Below are 20,297 nucleotides of genomic sequence, written 5' to 3'. Positions count from 1 at the left end.
TATAAGGAGCTAGATAAGATTTTAAGGGAAAAATGGTAGGGGGTGTAACTGCAAATTGAGGAGGAAAGCAGCTGAAATGGGTTTCCTTGTTGCCGTCTGTCCTCTATTTGGCAGCAGCTCATTTGTGAAAAAAGCGATCAAGAGTAGTTTATGATGCTAAGACATTTCAATGACTTGCACTCAGTGAAAATCAGTGATATTTCTCCTTTAGGTTTTGCTGCTTGCAGTTGAAAGCATTTCCCTGCCTGAAATACTATTTTGTTAAACCTGGCAATGAGTAAAATCACAAGTTCCTTAAGAAAGTCCTCTGGGCTTGAAAGGGGATGTGTTCATTACCCTTGTAATTAGCAGGAAAACTTCATCTTGACAGGGCACCCAGTCCCCTCTGATACTCCTCCTCACAGCTCCCTAATCACCAGGTGCCATTTAGATTGTAGATTGCTGCTATTTAATACATATTGTAGAAAACTCTGATTATGTTTCAGTGTGAAACACTTGGAGAGCTGGGCCATAAATATTTCCATCAACTTGTGTCTCTTACACCCCCAGAACTCCACTTTCTGCAATACAGCTAGTCTCTCAAAATGCAGTTTGACTTCTGGTTTTTGTGGAGCTGGTCCTTATGCGAAGGAAGTGTTACCTTGGGAACGAGGTTAAATGATAGGCTTATGGACCTACTCTCTTAATTCCCCTTTATTTTATGGTGGAAATGTAAGATGTGAATGCTTCATCATAACATATGCCAGCAGAACCATGCCAAAAATAGCAACCTGAAGCAGCACACGGTATGTAACGCTTGCATACTTCTCCGAGAGTTAGAGAGATTATTGAAACAACACATGTCAGATGCTATTACTGTCATATTGTTGGGGCCATCTGTTAGAGGCCAAGATCAAGACCTGCTGCTTTCCCAGGAACAGCAGCTCCACAAAGGACTGTGGCAAATTAAACTAGATCTGCTCAGGCCTGGGGAGTTCATCCAAGGGAGGTTTCTTGTTTTGTTTCAAGATTTCATCAGGAATAAACCCAACAGTATATTTTGGATATTGCTCCAGGGGAAGTCTGAGGAAAAGCTTTTTAATTCTTTTTGTTTGTTTGTTTGCTGTTGTGGGCTTTTTTTTATTTTGAGAGACTAAATAGCAGATCCAAGATAAGGACTGAATTGTCAGGACAGGATGTGTACATTTGTACTCACAGCTGTGCTTCTTGGAAAACATGTTCATAAATAAAGTTCATACAAATATGCACATGAAATTATTTGCAATTAGTGAACAATAATTTGACAGCAACTTGGAGTTGTATATGACTACTGATTAATGCGGTTGACTACATAGACACAAAGCAAAGCAAAAACTTTTGAGATTCCATATGGAATTCGGATGCCAATTCCTCCTAGTGGTCTTCAAAATCTCAGCTAGAATACCTATAAATTTGTTTATTAGATATAAGATGAAGTTCTATTTGGATCCACAGGGAATTTTGGTACTGACAGCACTAGGCTGGATTTCACACATACACTTACTGTATCAAAATAGCTACTCACACATACATATATCTATTCATTTACATGCAGATACGTGTTTTCAATAGTATTAACATAATGGCACAGCTTTTAATACCACTGCATTCATAGAATTTACTTAATGGGCATATGTTTTACTGGCATGTTTCTTAACAGTTTTAAACAATGTCCTTGCTGACACCAGAACACTAAAGAATTAAATGTATTGATGTGGAAGATGGGAAGTCTCTATTATGAGGACAGACGTGGTTCAAATGACACAGAGTGGGAGTAATTTTCAAATGTAGGAAAATTATTATCATAGATCTGGAATGCTTTTGTGGAGGTTTTGTTTTGCTGCATGTTGGCGAAAGACTTGGACCCAGCTCCTACCCATTCTGCACTTTTCACTTACCAGAGCCACAGAAAGCCTCCAAAGCTTTGCTTCAACTCTGCTGCAGCAAGAATTCTTGATTTGAAATCTCAGGCTGTGCTACAGCATATGGATACCTTTCCTACGGACTCAGGATGCACAGGTTCGTAGTGAGAGCCTCCTTCTGCTCCTGGAGGAGCCCAGCACAACAAGGTACAATAGCAGGAGAGACCTTCCCAGAGTGGAGGAGGCTCAAATCTAGTACTGAAATAAGAAGAGAGCAGTGGGGGGATCCCTGTTAATCTGCAGTGCAGGAGGGAGATGCATGTGGAGGAGGGAGGACTGCTGGAGATCCACTGCAGGCAGCACCTTGTTGTTCTGCCAGCTGTTTCCATGTTTTGTGCAATGACTGCTTCATGTAAAATCTGTGGATGGTCCTGAGATTTGGGGTGGGATCCAAGTCCCCATTTCCAGGAGAGCAGTCTCACTGGCGGGACAGAGACTTGAAGTTTATTAACTGTAACTTCAGGGCCTGGGGAGGGAGCTTTTGCATGTGGAGGTCATACTCCGGGGAGAGGACAATAACATTATACTCACAGCAATTTTATAATCTACCACTGTTCTGTCCTCTGGGTCTCTTGCAGAAAACTGGTGTCAGAAAGATGCTGCTGCAGCTGTTGCCAACGAGGAGTAATGGTCCCAACTGCAGCATCCTCTGTACACTGTCTGGGGATGTTAGCAGTACAAACTGATTATGCAGTGCAAAAGTATCTAACAACCTTCTATTTATTTCCTTTGCAGGAGAAATTTCCCAAGTAGATCTCTGTCAGTCCTCCCAGCCACTTTTACTCATTGCATTCTTTAATCAGAAGTGTTTAAAATACATTTTTGGAAGCCTTGTTTGATTGAAATTCATTGTGTTCAAATTAATTCAGATGAGTTGGAAAACTCTTGATTCCTTGGGGGAGAGTATCAAGGTGGAATTGAAAGATGGTGTGGCAGTTTTGGAGCCAAGCAAAGGGCATGTTTTCAAACCACCAGAGATATTTGTTATCCTTGAGAAGCACCAGCCTAGAAGAGAAACTTCCATAATATGAAATAACTTCCCCTTCCCTCCCTCTCTGGGTTTGATGATAGTGTTATTTGGGGTAGAAGCAACTGTTGGATTTTGAAATTTGTGCCAAGTGACAAGCTCCCAGGACAGGGCATTTCAGCTGAGACTGGTGTTCTTGTCACTTTTCCTGCCACTTCCAGTGTGAATGGGCAGCGATGCCAATTTCCCTGAGCAGCTGCCAGTGTCTGCCACGAGAAGGTACTCTGGGGGAAGCCACCAGCAGACTGGCTCCAGCTGAGGGACCACACAGCTTTCAGCATCTCCAGTCTGGGCCAGGTGTGCCAGTAGTCAGAATGACTGATCTCAGAGGACTGTCTTGGATTAAGCAAAAACTTGAGGTGCATTGACTGGCACATTTTAGGTATTTTTTGACTAATATTTGTTCAAACAATTCTGAAGCCCCTCTCAAGATTTCATACAATCTAATTGCTCACGTACCCTCTTTGCTGGCACTTCGGTGTGTTCTCCAGTTTCACTTAATATCCAGCCTCCACATGACCAGAAAAGCTCTCAAAAATTGGTCCACTTTTAAGGTCATGGGAAAAGAACAGTCAATTCTTCTCCAATCTGTATATTTCATTGTAAGTGGTAATAGAAAACTTTCATAAAGCAAACCCTAAAGCATCCCAAACTCTGCTTTCCCATGAATGAATTCCAACACAAAAACTGCCTGCCTGTGGTCTGCAGGACTTCAAACACAAGGTGTGTTAACATGAGTGCCATGTCCAATCTCAGTCATAATGACACAGAGAGAGACTATTGCTAGTCCCACGGCCAGACACTAAGTAATTCCATGCTGCAAGAGTTTGTTCAGTGCCAGCAGAAAAAGAGGCAGCTCCACTGTAGAGGCTATCCAATTATGTGTAATTTTTCAGGAAATGCTGTAAAAATATTTTCCTTCATGAACCTGTGCCTGGGCTGTGTATCTCTAGGGATAAAATATTTTTGTTCTGCGTGGCTTTTTTTTTTTCGGTGTTTCATGATGTGACAGGTTTCAAGTATTTGGTGATGGAAAGATTAAAATGCATAGTGTAAAGGTGGCAGAAGGATGATGTGTTTGTTTGCCGTTTTCTTGCTTGGTTTTCCTTAAATAGGAAGAGGGCAGAAGCATTCAACTAAACCAAAGCAAAAATGTGTTTTTTCAATATTGAGGAAATATAGACTTACCTGTTTACACTGGGAATATTCTTTAATGAAGGCAACCCTCAGAGTAATGGTACATATGAGGGAGGCTGAGGCTGGAGCTATTTCTCCTAAGGGAATTGTGAATTAATATGTGTTCCTCTCTTTTCCTCTAATTTCTTTCTGCTTGTAGGAAAAATTATATCTGCACTGTCCATGTCATTTAATATCCTAGACTGGTCCCCCCTTGGGATGTAGGGGAAGTAGGAAGAAGGAGTATGTTTAGAAAAGGAGATAGTTTGTCAAGAATTCAAGAGCAGTTTGATCAAAACAAGACCCCTGAAATGCAATGGATTCAACTGAGATTATTTAAAAAATGTTTTCTAGCAATTCTGCACTGCTTTTGCTGCCCCCCTATGGTTTCTGGATTCAGAGATGGAAAAATTACAGTTTACCTTACCAAGCCGCAGTGTTGTAAGAAATGAAGAGTGCCAAATAGCCTGTCTGTGCTGATGGCTGTCAGCGGGTCCTCAGGGAGAGAGTAAGAGAAACTGAACAAACCCCTCGGGAGCCTTGCCAGCACCCAGCACTGGGTGGCCAGCTGGTGGCCCAGCTCCTGGTGCTCTGCCTCCGTGACAGGGAACACCTCTCCTCCCTGGGGAGCTGATCTGATGGTACACTCTGGCCTCTTGGGTCCTCTGTCCCTCACCAACTCCCCTTTCCTCTGCCAATGCAGTGACCCTACCCAGGAGCTTTTCATGCCTTTGGAAATGTGCTGCTGTGCTACCCCCTTGGAGGGCAGCACCTAGGGAGGAGGCAGATATTGAGCCCCTTTTTTTGGCCCAAATTTTACCTGGTTTAGTTCAGAAGAGGTTGTCGCCTTCTGCTGTGCCAAACACCTGTTCCTAGAAAGCACACAGTCACGAAGCCATCTAACAGACTTCTCACATCACTGAGTGTAAGCCACGTATTCATTTTATCAGCTTTTTCCCCTGGGGAAGTAGTCCAAAGCCTGAAGTGTCATTAGGAAAAGCTAGAGGAATACTGACAGTTCTTGTTTTGCAAATTGTCAAATGAACCCATTTTCCACCATTGCTGGTAATGTCTTTCATTATGCCTTTAATGAAATTGTATTGACATATTTATGGTCTAATAAAAGAAAAAAAAGATACCCTGGAAAAGCAGTTTTCAGAAGCTGAAATGTTTTAATAATGGTTTCATAAATTATTTTGATTTTTTTTTTTGGTCATAAACTTTGGCAAAAAGAACATCATATTATTCAAAACTGCTAATGAAATGGTCTCTGGACTGTGCCATTTAAATCCGCTAAGATGTATTTTCTCCTACCTCTCCTTTATATTCAATGTCCTTTATTTTTGACATCAATGGGGAGCTGGCTACAATGTGTTGTATCTTCTTCCCACACAGACCATTTACCCTCTATTATATTTTCCTGTTCTCTTATCATTGGGAAAACAGCACTTTGACATACCATTTTATGGTTTATACTTTAAAATACCCACCTGATCCAGTTTTATTATGTCCTCAGTTGTTGAATTCAGCATGAGTTAAAGTAGGGACTTTAGCATCTGTTTTGAAATTGTTAGGGATTAGCCAGAAAATTTTGTAATGATTCTGATGAGCATCTGTCAGTTTTTTTGTGGGGCAGTGGTGAGAGCTTCCAGATAGACTGTCATGTCTGATGAATCTAGATCTGGACTCTTCCTAAACCTGTGATTCAATTCAATTGTACTCATTTGCATGAGTGCAGTTCTGGTTTCAGTGGTAGATGATGTATAATCTTTCTCAGTATTTTTTTTCTTTGTAAACTCATAAAATGAGTCTGACTGAGAGCTATGTATTTTCACTTCACTTATATGAGTCAGCTAGTTGCTGAATCCAGCTCAATTAACATCTGAATTGGCTTTTATGAAAAAAAAAAAGACTATTGGTTCTATCCCAGAGGTCACAGCAGACTAAGAAAATAAAGGTCATATTGTATCTTGAATTCAGGATGTACAGATGTTATAAAAAGATAAAATCTGAAACCCAGAAGGGAAAGGAAGATGTATTTGCAGCTATACTATGTATATGTAAATGGTAACACATGATTTACTGGTAGTATCTTTTTTTTTCTTTTAACAAAGAAATGTCATAAAAATTGGCAAACAAGAAAAAAACCAAAATGGACCAATGCATATCAATACGTACTCAATCTCGCTTAAATATGCAACTGGGGGAATATATACTAGTTTCTTAGGATATGGCCAGTAAATATATGCAGCCTTAGTGGCAACTCTGGCTTCTTGGAACATTAGTTCCTATATCACAGATGAAAATAAGGATATAAACATCAAAAATAAAGAAGAGAAACGATACATATACCCATGAGATCTCTGTGTAATCCAAATCAGTTGTCTGCAAGAGAGTTAGAAAATACTTTATGCATTCAGGGAATACAGCTTTCCATCAGAGAAATAAAATAGATATATCTAGAATGTATCAGCAGTGGTCTCATATTTCCTTTCTTTGGGGTTTACTCTGATGTGATTTCATAGTAGCCATACTTTTTTCTTTGAAGTTCACCATCCTTAGCTCAGATGCAGGGGCAACGAACATTTCGGAGGCAGAACTCTTGGCACAATTTTTCCTCATGTTGTAATTTTGTCCTGTTTCACATTTCCATCTCCTTCACTGCCTACTGTGACTTCTGGCTTGAGCTTGGGCTGAGCAACTGCAGAGTTCACTGTGTTTGAGGCATGTCAAGTGCTGAGCTAATATATAATTTCATCCTCTGTGGGGTGGTGGGGGGGGACGTGTTGGCACAGAGTACAAGGAGTTTGGCCCATTTTATTTTAGCGAAGATGTTTGTGATAGTCTTCAAAGTTTTAGGAAGGGATTGTCATTTAAAGCTGTTTGTGGCTCTTACAGATGTATTTGTCTATCTGCCTGTTTGTTCAGGCACACTTGTTCTATCTGCCTGTTGTCTGTCTGCCTATTTATTATCAGCAAACATCAGGAGTGGGGCTGCAATGGCTTACCTACTTATCTAAGTGTCATGCTTACATATGGGCAACTTGTCATTTTATTTGATCTTCTGAGAAGCTCTGTCACTCTGTCCCTTCAGTAGGACTGTGGACAGAGAGCTTGTCCCTGTAACCTCTTCTCTGATATAACTGCTGCAGACAGACAAGCAGGGCGCAGAGTTTTACCTAAGAATTAAGGCTGCACAAGCACTTGTCTTGAAAAAAACCACAAAATCTGAAGAGCAAAAAAATCCCAAATTGAGAAAACATTTGCGGCTCTTGCTAGAGGCATCACCAAACATTAGCCAAGTACAGCTGCAGCTCAGGTATACCATCACATCAGTGACCTTTAGTGCAGTGATAGTCAAAAATCATAAATTTTGCCATAAAAGAAAAAAAAAAAACAAACCAAGCTGATCTCTTTTATGTATCTACTTTACCTAAACTCATGCTTCTAATATGTTTTATTAAAATATGTAATGGTTTTTAGACCAAGAGATGATTCACCATTAACTGAGACCACATACAAACTCATACTGAAATCTACCCATTCCCTGTTTCTTGTTTACACTCATAACATACACAGCACTTAAGTGAGTGTGGTCTCCAGGTGTTATTGTGGGATATTTTGTTCAGTCTCACAAAAGAGAACTGTAGCTGAGGTGGAGTAAATGAGCTCTTAAGGTCACATGTGATGCCTGCAATAGGAACAGGAGCTGCACTGAGTTTCTCTGGTAGATCATTAGATGTGAGATTGTCCTTGCCAGAACAGGCCAACATCCAATGAGGACAGACTATGAGGTTGCTTGTGGTTTAGCATGTGCATGTATTTGAAGACTAGTTTAAAACATAATAATTCAATTCACTTATGGAAACCATTAGTGATTTTCAGAGGACCATAAGAGCATTGGAGAAGACTTAAGTTCTGTGTCCTGTCTTCTGGTCTCAAAATCAGAGGCAATTCTGCAACAAACAGGACTTGGTTTCCACATGATATCTCATCTGAATCTCAAATAGAGATCTGTATGATCTTAAAGCAACACCTTACATACTCATAGAAGAATAAGTTTTTAACTGAGATATATGCTTAACCTCAATTACAGGTTGAGATGCTGATTTTCTCTTGTCTTTATTTTATAAAATGTCTTCTGTTTCTTGTGACATATGTAAAACATAAACCAGAACACAAATGTAATTTAGCATAATGTATTAGAAACCTATACAAACTAGGTAGGTCAGTTGTCACTTCTAAAAGGCCTGGAATTGATTTGTTTGTCAGAATGGTGTAAATATTCCTAGAGTATTCTAAGGATGATTTTAAATGATGAATTCATAAACTAACAGACCTCGTAATGTATGTGCAAAAAAATATACTCCGTATGTAGTGTATTTCTTACTAATTTGCAGAGGCTGTTCTATTTCCTTCTCAGGAAACACAGAGTTTTGAACTTAGTTGTTAGCTAAAATTTTAGTGCAAATTTAATTGATCTATTCTAATGTCTACTAAATTCTATATTGTTTATTACTTTTTCTAAATAATTAGTGATCTGATAGTACTCGTGGTCCATTTTAGTCCTGAGACTAATGACATCTTCTGTTATTGGTATCTTAAATGTGCCTCAGGCTATATCAAAGGACAGTACATTTTTCATTTAATGTGAAAATGCAATAGAAACAATCCCAAGGTTTTCGCAGGATTGATCATTATGTTGGTTAAAAAGAAGTATCTTTTTCTTGCATGTTATTTAGTTTCAAGAGATGATAACACAAGAAAATGAAGATTTTTTTTTTCTTACATAGAAATAAATATCAACCATTTGATGGATCATTGCCACAGGTGTAGCAATTAAATTTCACTCCTCAGTCAGTTTGTTTTGAATAAAAATCTTGCACAGTTCCTTACCAGTGTTTCCTGTATAGCTTTGGCTTTTGTCAGGAATACTGGAGAGCTGGAAATGCAGGTCTGTTTGTTCTCCTGATCCGTGAAAGAGGAATTGTACTGTGAGGGAGTTTGGAAAAGAAAGGTAACAGTGCAAGAAAGCCAAATTTGAATCCATGCCCAACTCTATAAACTTCACCTTTATTCTTCATTATCCACCACAAAAGGTGAAGTGTCTTTGTGTTTGTTAAATCATTGGCCTCGGTCTCATAATTGCCATTCAGGATCTGCAGCCGTGACATTGCAGCTCTCTGTGAAGCTGAATTCAAAACACCCTCACTCTGGCTTAGAGAGCAAATGAAAGGCTTGGGTCAACTAATGGCAACATTTGGAACAAGAATTTAACTGGTTGCCTGAGGATAAAGGGATTTATATTTGCTTACTGATCCCCTGAGACTCCCAAGCTGGGCCACATCTCATGGTGATGGCTAAACTTTGCTATGGATCTGAAATAATGTAGCTAATGTAGCTGGACTTCGTACCTCTGACCTTTCCTGATCCTCCTTGTCAGACTGGACTGGGTATTCTCCAAACTGCATTTGGGGCTGCCTTTGCCAAAACCCACGAGCCAGTGCTTATTTCGTCAATCCTTTTTAAGTGCCCCTGCTGTAGACCCCTCTGCTTATATTTACAGCCCTGACATTACAAGTGTGAATTCTCAAATAACAAACAGTTTTCTTTCCTTGTAGACTTAGTATGCTGTGGCATCTGTAAATATCTGCTCTCCCCTGTGAGTCTAGAATAACACTGTAACATGTACAGGTTAGCTGAGGGCACAAATCACCAAAACTGCCTACATTAGAAGTTCTCTCCTGGTTTTGTTTTTGTTTTAGTGGAACCTGTATTTTTTTCTAAAGGAATGCCTGCTCCTCACAACTCCTCTAAAAATCTCCCTGAGGTTTTCTATGTGATAAGTTGTCTCTAAAATAATTTCATGAGTAAAGTTGGTAGAGTATATCAGATATGTTCCTGCAGAGAGAGTAGGACCATTCCAGGAAGGGGGTTGCCTCGATCTGCTGTCTAATAACGCTTTATCTATGATAGAACTTAGCATAGCTATGAAAGGATGAATAAATTGTTCTCAGTCACCTACCAGTGGAAATTTCTCTTCACAGCATCACTTTAAAAAGGAAGCAGTTCCCCTAAAATGTTAAATTGATGTTCCAGCTGAGAAAAATAACAGTAACTTTCAGAAGAGAATTTGATTTTTAAACTCTTCTGCTTTACTAGCTGGCAGCCTTAGGTATCCGCAAGTATATCCTGACTACATAATCAGCCTAAGCTGAAACCAGCACAACTTTTACATCTCTCTTATAAATACAATTCCTACAAAGGGTGCTTGCACTAGAGCAATACACAGAATCACTGCACAAACTTACAAAGCTCTTAAACCCTTTAAAGCAAAGTGCTTTTGAGTAAATGGCATTCTCCAGTTTTGTAATGTCATGTGGATAAATGCCTCATTTACTGACTGCGAGGGGACCACAAAGATCTGTTGTTGTAAAAGTTTGATTTTCCATTTCTTGAGACTGGAAAGTAGAATAGAGATTTGTCCTAGCCTTGTTGCAGAATTGACAAATCATTAATTCCATTGATTCTCACTGTAGTGCAATTTATCGAACCCAAGTCCATTTGTATTAGCAAAAATTACATGTCATGGTGAGGAAATCCCTCTTCTCATGCTTTTGCTTTCATACTTTCACCTTTATTTATTCTTTTTAAAACACTGTTACATACTGTTGTGGTCTTAGAAGCTTCAGACAAAGATTATCAGGGAGACCCTTCTGTTGAGTCATGAGGTGCAGAAAGGACCCCCCTTGCTTTCTGAACTCCTTCTCAGGGAGGAGGCTAGGTGCAGCTGGATCTAATCCTAGTCCTAGACGTGGTTAACGGTTTATGTCTAATGGATTATGTAGGTGTAATTGAGCCTTTGTATGACTTTGTCTTGCAGGATTAAGGATGGCAAACCAATAAAGTATTTAAATTGATGATAATAATGATTAGACTAAAAGACTTTAATCTGAATCAGTTACTACACAATATAGATATTTACAATTACAAGTACAATTACTTCATGATTTTAACAGTGAACTATTTATTAAATCAATAATTTCAAAGCTAGCAAAATAATTAGTGAGTAGAGATTGATGTTACTATGTTCTAAGGACTGTGACCAAATATCTTTCACTCAGCCTCCAGGTGTAACCTTGAGGTGTGTCCTTACAGGGATGCTAGAAATCCCTGCCATTAAAAAGTGGGACTGTGCTTTTTGTAGTATAAAATGATTGACTGTCAGTCATATGTTTCTAGCCTAGCTGTGTCAGCTCAGCAGCCTTCAGCTCAGCAGCTTTAGATAAGTTATCAGTACTATCTCTTGTTGGTTTCTTTATCAGGAACTTTTTCTGCCACATCCTCACCAGTGACAGTTTCTGTCAGGAAATGTTTTTTTCACATTCTCAGTGTTTAACTTGGGGATTGTTGAGTTAGGCTGATCTCAGCACTCTTCAACAACAAAAGCAGTATGACCTCCCTTCTCCATCCATTGATGCAAATAGGGTAAAGTTTGAGCTGTTTCACTCCTACTTAGGCAGAGCAGCCTGCTACACATACCTTGTAAAGAACCTGGAGTACTAGATTATGGAGCCTTCTGCTTGTTCTTGTCCATTGAACTCAATGCACTTTATGTCAAAATTGCAAATACATCAAGTGTTGAATGAACACTTGCCAGTGTTCATTTGGATTTGGGAGGAGCAAAGGACTGCATGCAGCAGGCAGACCCACTTCACTTCCACCCTCCACCTCCCCCAGCCTGCAAACTTCAGTGATGAAAAGGGCTTTTGAAGGGTGTCTGACAAGGAACAAATTTCCTTTCTTCTTCATTTAAAGAAGAAAACACCCCACCAGGTTTTTGGCCCTGGCTGGTGTATGTCAACACAGCTGCAGCTGGAGTGGTGGTGATGTACACCACTGGTGATGCTGGCAGGGGGATGCTGCTGTGGGGATGTGCTTCCACTGGAGCTCAGCCTCTGGATGCCATGGAGGCACATAAAAAGAGGAGGGTTAAGGGAGATCCTGATTAAAGTTCCATTTACTGATGCTCCTCACCAATTTATATCCAAGTGCTACTTTGCTAATTAATGACTGCTCATGAAGTGCCATGTGTCAGCAATGAATCACTTATTTTTGTTGCACTGCAGTAGTATACTGCTAATGAGCAAGGACAACTCATATAATTAAAGTCTAAAATAGCCCTGTCAGTAGGACACAATCAAGTGTTTATATCTTGCTGCAGTGGGTGGACCAGAGTATATCACTTTTCTGTCTTTGCTAGTTTTACAAGAAAAAAAGAAATGGAGAGTTGAAAAAATTTGGGGTAGTAAATATTTTTTCAACTGTAGTAGTACAAGGAATTGACTTTAATTTTAAAAGAACTAAAATTCTGCCAGTTACCTGTATCTGGCATAATCTTAAAATAAGACTGTCTTAATTATTGCCTCTAATGGGCCTCATCAAGCTCAAAACTAATTAAAAAAAAATAAAAGGGAGAAACAGCCTGGATGAAATGGGGAAGATTAGTGCAAAGTTACAGCAAAATCTGTAGTTTGTTTCTTCACAGCTGCATGTAGGTAGGAAAACTGAGAAATGAGGACAAGCCAGCTGTGAATGTATGTAGGCAGCTGTTCATACTTTAAGCAATACCTTGAAAAACCAGTAAACCAGCAAATAACATTTCTCCTGTTTGACCTGGTCAGTGCTAGCACAGCAGAGGTCTTCTGTTTTCATTCATGAGAGGTAAGATTAAGTCTCTGGAGAACATTTGATCCATCTATGCACACTGCATCCCTTTCCCCATGGTGTTATACATCACAGTCTGAACCACTGATGTAGTCCACTAGTTTTCCTCACAGGAGGGAAAAAAAATTGTATGTCCAAGATAACGAGTAGAATCTATTAGCCAAAATCCCCCATGTTAGTAGTGACATGCACAAATGACATAAGGCCATCTAAGTTTCCTAGATGCAGCAGTAGGAAAACTGTATCCCATCTCCTCTGTCAAGGAATAAATCCGTCTCTTGTGGACCCAGTTATTCTGATCAGGAGAGAAGGGGAGGGATATATGTAGCCTATATTGAAAAGATAAGACAAAACAGAGACTTTATGGAAGGCATGGGAAGAAGAATGGACCTTTTATTTTAGTGCTTTGGATACAAAATATTTCAATGTTTAGGATTTTAAGTTTGTAATGAAAAACAATTCTATGAAAAATTGAAACATTCCTTTCCACGACAGCCCCTACGATCTCTCCACCACTCCCTTTTACACACACCTATGTGCGAACTCAAGTTTCTGTGAAGGAACAAAAAGCCTAATCAACAGTTGTGACCACTACTGCTGAAAAAGAGCAATAAAAGTGAACATCCATTTTCCTTGGAACAGGTTCTGAATACTTTCTCAGTATGAGCAGACCTGATCTTGCTGCTCAGCAGTAAGAACAGCTACAGCTCTCCCATTACTGCTAGCATGACAGATCAACATTTGTCCTTGGTGTTGTCTGTAGCAAGCACTGGGTAGACCCTTTGTATTGGCCCCATACAGCTATTTAAAAGAAATCCCATGAAACGAGAATCTTTTCTGAAATGACTTCTACAAATTCTCAGAAAGCTTTGTGAGTGCCTGACAAAAGCCCTCACTCTGGGGTATAAAGTACAGTGGGATTGCCAGCTCTGTGTTTTCACAGGCTTGTTTAGGAAAAATACTCAACTTGGGTTGAGTAGGGAAGGTCTTAATCTCCTTATTCTTGAGAACACTGCAGCCCTCCCCACCTAAACTTTCTTGAATGTTAAGCTATGAAGGCAGATGTGCTGCCTGTATTTTATCCCCTTCACAGTCTTGCTGGGATCTCCAATGACATCCTGACACTGGACAGTTCCCCAGTGATAAATGGGGAACAATTCCTCTTTTCAACATCTGCTCTTCCACTTTTGTTTAGCTCTTCAAAAGCTGTTTGTTTGCATTGACAAGACTGTGGTGAGATCGTGAGAGAAAACTTTGGATAGAATTAATTTAGATATTTCTGATCTCTTGAGTTTGCTTTTGGGTAAGTCAAGGTTCTGTATAACTGCAGAGTGGAGGCAGGGATAAAAGTATGAGACTGTCAGAGCATCTGCAAAATGGGCACTTCATGATTTTAAAAAACATGCACTGTTGTGGAACAGAAGTGTAATATATGCCATTAACATTAGTGTCATTGGACAGCCTCTAAATTGCAGATTGGTGGGAAAATATTGGTATGAAAACAAGAGAAAATGAAAACCGTAATAAGCTCTCTGCATAAGAAGGGTGATCTACAGTTAAATATAAAGGCTAAACTGAAAAAATGTGAAGGATGAGACATATTTCCTATTTTAAGGCTAAGACTGATGCTCTGCCTCTAACCCCCAAAGCTGTGGCAAAAACTTAGTGGTGTGAAACAGAGACACCACGTCAGATTTCACTCTGCATTCCTGGCTCTGGATGATTTATCACTTGCAGCCATTCTGTTTGCTATTAATTAAGTACAAAATTTATTTTACTTTTGTAAAGTTATTATATACAAAAGTTAGCTTGACTGTCCTCCATCTCCTATTGAGCTTAGTTGAAAGTGAAAACAAAAGGTCTTTATTTCAGCTGCTGTAAATTCAGGTTCCAAATGTATTTCCTTGCATTTGTACACTCATAAAATTAAAAGAGGCAGCCTGAATTCTCTGCTGTAGGTGTTCCAACACTTCTTGTAAATGTGGTTATAAAAACTGATTACTTCTTAACAAATAACCTGCATGTATTATGACATAGCCAGGAGGATGGATATGATCTGGATGGTATTATGACAGAATCCCGTCATTTTTTTCCCCCCTGACAGCAGATATATGGGCTTCACTTTACTCTTTGGAGAACGATGAACTATTGACCACCAAATAATGGGAGAGCAACGTTTGATGTTGAGAAAACCGTGCTAGAAATGCCCTCTGGGCGACAGTACTCAGCACAAAGGTGGTTCTTGAAGCTGACTGCCAGCCAGGCTCTGTCTGTAGCTCTGATTGCTTTGGAAATGTCAATAATGTCAGCCAAAATGGGAGGCTTGTGCGAGAGGAAGACAGAGCATCTTGCTGAGCTATGGCAATAGCAAGTTTGTTGCTAAATGTGAGCTATTACTACCCACAAGCACAGATTTCAGAGAATGCACCCCTAGACACAACTTTCTTGGTGACATGTCTCTGCTCTACTGGGAACTCAGATAGACACATACCGATGGCAAGGAGCCTTTTTTTTCTCTATCACCTTCCGTTTTATTCCTCTTTTCCTTCTACCCAGAGAATAATAGAGTATTTCCCCATTTTCTTAAAGGCAGGTAGAAAGAACGAAAGATAAACCCCAATAAAGCAGCCCCAGAGTCTCTGGGCAAGTGGATGTCTTTCAGTTCAAAATACAATGAAACACAAAATACAACTGTGATGACTGATGTGGCTTTTTATTCTCCAGTCAGATGATTAAAAAGGTAAATGCTTCCCTCTTTCAGTGATGTACTTCAGTACAGTGATGGTAAATTGAAGACAAGATCTGTTTGGGTGATGCAGGGGACCAGACACTATTCAAACATAGGATGGAGAGGATTTTGTCCCTCCAGGAGTCTGAAAGTCCCACTTGTTAGAGAGTTCCTGTGTGAGTGGAGATGTGCAGTGTGGGTGAGCTGAGAAGGGATGTCAGTGGCATAAGAGATGGTGGGAGTTAGAAACCACATGTGGCTGCCAGTCCTTTTGTCTGGGCTGCGAATATGCATCTTGTGTCTATTCTTTCCTATGAGAATCTCAAGGGTTCTGCTGCAACACTGCTCCAGCATAGTGATGCTGCACAAAGGAGAAATCTAGTTTTTATTCAGGATAGAGATTTAAGCATTCCTGTCTAATTCCATTCTGAATGGCTGTTTGGCAGTTTCTTGTGCTGAACTTCTGAAGAACCAGTCCATACAAGGTGCTTTGACTAACCACTCTGCTCCTGAAGGCATCCCCAAAATTTAAATAACCTGAACCATCCTTCAACTCCCAGTTCAGCTCATTAAGAAGTGTGGGTCCCTGGGACCAGCAAACACAGCACAGGATACCTTGTATGCAGTGCTATCTTTTGTATGCTGATTTTAACAGCTCTCTGAAAAAGAGGTTCAATTACAGTTTGCCTTGGAAGAGGCTTTCTTATGAGCTGCTGAACCCTCCCAAGCACCATTTACAGGCCTGCCAGACTTTGATGTTTGCTGGAGAAAGTCCAGCCCATGGACAAGTCACCAGCTCCAACTCCTACTGGAGGGGCCAAGCAGCAAACGTGCCATGAGTGCAAAGAAGCACCTGGGGGCTTCAGAAAGATGGCACACCACCCAGAGAGGTAATCTTAATGCCTAAGAGAGTTTCCCATGGCCAGATTTGCTTGCTTTAATAAAGTAAGGATTTTAGCTGGTTGAAATGAGGATACGTGATGGGAGAAATTTAGTCTTGATGGAATATTCTTATAAACATTTTATTATTACTTTTTGCACTGAAGTGTTCATTGTGTCTCATGAGAACCATCGTTAGACATTTTGACATACTTTTTATTCAATTCAGAAATTAACAGTGTAGTTTTAATGAAGTTCAAATAAACCCAGTATGAATACTGGAATACAAAACAATTTTTTTGTTCAAAAATCAAGAAGAAAATGAAGCAAAAGCATATCTGAAGATTACAAAGATAATTTAAAAGAAAATAAAAAGATAATGAATGAGCACAGCTACCATTCCCTTGAATATAATGAAATGTGTTTTATGACATTTGGCTGTAATCACAATTAGCAATACTCAGGGCTGTTTGCTTGGCCGTGTGTGCAAATCTGAATGTGTGTGTATGAGAAAGTAATAGTGGCTGTACAAATTAATTTCTTGTGAAGAGCTGATTGCTCCACCTGTTATAGTCTGTCTACATCCTATATTCCCATCAAATGTTGCTGATTAGTTCACAGAATGTAATTGAAGAATGAGAATAGAGAGCAAAATGTCTGATTTATAGACTGAAATGGTTATACTCAGTGATTTTTTTTTAATGCTGGTTTAAATATTCTGTTATTAAATTGATTAAATAATTAAATGCTGCTATAAACATGTCAGATGGTACTGACATCAATTTTCTACTGCTGAGTGGGACTCTCATTTACTTGCTAATATAGTGAATATTACTAAAGTTGGTGCTAGTCTTGAACGAGATTGTTAAAGAACATTAGGGAAAGAAGGAAGGGATGAAAATACCCTCTGTAAACACTTGTCAGTGAAAAACATAGCATGAACAGATCATGCTGTTTGTATATGCTTTATTTGTGTTAAATAAAAGAGTTTTCTTTTTTAGATTGAGCAGAGCTGAAAGGATAACTGGTTCTAAAGGTAAAAGACAATTTCAATGATTCCTTGTTTTCTTTAAAAATACAATCACCAGACCACAAGCTGCATTATTTGTGTGTTTATTCAGTTATAGAACTGAATCTATATTTGAGAAAGCATGAAAAGTTAAGACAAGAAATCCCTAGATCGAAACAAAGCCACTTGCTGCAAATCACAATGTTAGTAAAGCAGATAAAGTAAAAACTGTTTTTGGGGAAAATATATAAGCTGATAAAATCCATGTGGACCTGCTGAAAATTAACATAGCAAACTATTATAAGTATTGTCAGCTACAGCAAGAGAAGAGGAGATCCAACTATCTCACTCCCCAGTCAGAGCTGAGACACTGCAGGTTTGGAGCATCAGAGCTGACTCCCTTTCTTCATATCTGATAGCAGCTGAACTGTATCTGTATTCAACCCTTTATTCATTGTTTGCCCTGAACTTGCTTGAAGTCTATTTAAGCTGTGCTAATGGCTGTAGTCTAATTTAATGAATAATCTCCTGGAGATTCACAGTTGTTGTCTGGGTTTACAAATTTTTTAAGGAAGAGAAAAACCTGTACCTGCCTTTTTGATGGTGTTCTGACTTCATCATGTTATTTGGCCCACTCACTATTCTCCACCAATATGCAGAGAAGAGGGGGTAGCAATTTGTATATCATGCTGTGCTGTTTTTGTCTGGGGCAGTGTTAGTTTTCTTCCCAGTGGCTAGTATGGGGCTGTGTTTTGGATTTGTGCTGAACACCGTGATGATAATACAGAGATGTTTGTTATTACTGAGCAGTGCTTGCACAGAGCCAAGGCCTTTTCTGCTTTCTGTACTGCCATGCTGGCAAGGAAGTTGGGGGTGCGTGGGAAGCTGGGAGGAGACATAGCCAAGACACGTGACCTCAACTGATTCAAGGGATGTTCTATACCATATGACATCATAATTCAGTATATGAAATAGGGGAAAGAAGGAGGAAGGAAGGGACATTTGAAGTGATGGCGCTTGTCTTGCCAAGTAACCACTGTGTGTGATGGGGCCCTGCTCTCCTGGAGATGGCTGAATACCTACCTGCTTGCCCATGGGAAGCAGTGAATTAATTCCTTGTTTTATTTTGCTTGCATGTGTGGTTTTTGCTTTTCCAATGCCTAAGTATTAGTCTATGTATAAAACATGTTAAAAGAAGGTTGAAGTTAAGTTCATTGATACACTGTTGTCAAGAATATAACTACCTTGTCAAAAGAAGATGGTTCCTTTGCTGACATAAGCCCCCTCTCAAGAGGATGTATTTCTTGGAAAGAGATACCATGGTCAACAAATTTTTCAAAGTGAGTTGAGAATTTTTGTTGCTGTCCTTTGCTATGATTCTGGATTTTGTATATCTCAGTTTTTAAGGGCATTCTGGATGCAGCATGTGTATTTTGTCCCTAAGACTTCTTTTTCTTAATATATTCCATTAATTTAAAAGAAAATCTTATAAAAGTAACAGGTCAAATACTGAAAAATAAAATTATTTTTCCGCAGTAAAGAAACTGTAGAAAGCCATTAGATCTCAATGACAAGTCAGTGACGATCACTATGGAAGATATACTTAGAATGGACATTCTCACAATTTAAGTGACTGTCTTTACTCCAAGTTTTAAAAATGATAAGTGCCTATATAGCTGCAATGGTTTGGGGGCTTTTTTTTTGGTAGAAATTGCTGTAACTAAAAGCAGATATGACTGGAATTTGGAAGGCAACATTTGTCATTACTAAATGTGTTTGCTTATATTTACAGTTCTAGAAGAAGTAGCCAGCAAGGAAGGTTTCATCTTGAAACAAATCTGCCGTGTTGTTAGAAGACATCATAGTAGGTCCTCTAAGATGCTCTTTTTTTGTCTTATAAATACACTTTGGCAATTTTATGTAGTACACGCAGAGCTAGACGTAAGTGCCTGTACATCTGTTCATTCAGCACTATTCGATCTGAGAAGTGTACTTTGGTGTACATTTTATTAAATTCAAAAATGGAAAACAGGGAAAGCTTCTAAGCCCCGTATCAGTGAACCACACAGTAAAAGCGCAATTATAAAACTATAATAAATATTTATGTGCTTAGTACATATGAGATATTCTAAGATTCTATATTGTAAACTGCACATGCATTGAATAACAAAAGACTGAATAGCGAGGCATTTTCTGCTTTGTAAATTACTTTAGGCTACCACAACTCATCTGCTTTGGAAGCAAGATTATTTTCTTTTGCTAAAAGTGAATGTTTTAAGATTCTTGTGTGTATGAAGAATTAAACATTTACTTCTGTCTGACCAGGATATGTATATGACATGGTGTATCCAGAGTCAATTTATTCATGTGGTATACAATTGTCACTTTTTAGCAAGTGGAATTTCCAGTCCTTCTATGAACAAAAAATATGTCTCTTTTGTACTGTTTACTAGGCTCACCCTGATTCTTATTCTGTCAAAATAAACTCTGAGATGTAAACTCTATTCCTCTGCGGAAAATAAAAAACCTACAACTTTTTTTTTGTTTGTTTGTTTGTTTTCTTTTTGTTATGAATGAAAATAAAGAAGGTTGAGAGATAAGTCTGGGAGCTATAATCATAGAAATGTATTAATGAAACTCAAATAATTCCTTTGAAGACACTTTTTAGCATATATTTCAGAAAAGGAGCAATTTGTGTGATGCCAACCAACATTAATTGAAATTTCTGTGCCTCTGCTTTAATAAATTCGCCTCACTTACTTGATCCTTTAAGTGGCTCTCCCATTAAGTGGCTGCACTTGTTAAGGGAAT

At 39.1% G+C, this 20,297-nt stretch overlaps 1 protein-coding gene across 2 annotated transcripts in view; it reads left to right on the top strand.

Moving 5' to 3' along the window:
* Window positions 1–20,025, top strand: part of TPH2 (tryptophan hydroxylase 2) — an 86,803-nt gene extending 66,778 nt beyond the window's left edge. The window contains exons 12-13 of one of the 2 annotated variants that reach the window (XM_039391336.1): window positions 1,920–2,037; window positions 2,519–2,734. In XM_039391336.1, the coding sequence (XP_039247270.1) occupies window positions 1,920–2,037; window positions 2,519–2,568 (168 nt within the window). In that variant the 3' untranslated portion in view covers window positions 2,569–2,734. Of the gene's footprint in view, window positions 1–1,919; window positions 2,038–2,518; window positions 2,735–19,278 lie in introns of those variants that run through there. The other variant, XM_027721976.2, reaches the window with a different exon arrangement.
* The last annotated feature ends 272 nt before the right edge of the window (window positions 20,026–20,297 follow it).

This window comes from Pipra filicauda, unplaced genomic scaffold (genome assembly GCF_003945595.2).
Source record: "Pipra filicauda isolate LSUMZ 115617 unplaced genomic scaffold, ASM394559v2 scaffold93_size3172892_pilon, whole genome shotgun sequence".
Classification (NCBI taxonomy): Eukaryota; Metazoa; Chordata; class Aves; order Passeriformes; family Pipridae; genus Pipra; species Pipra filicauda.
Note: the sequence above shows the minus strand (reverse complement) of the source record. Positions and strands in the feature narration are given on the sequence as shown.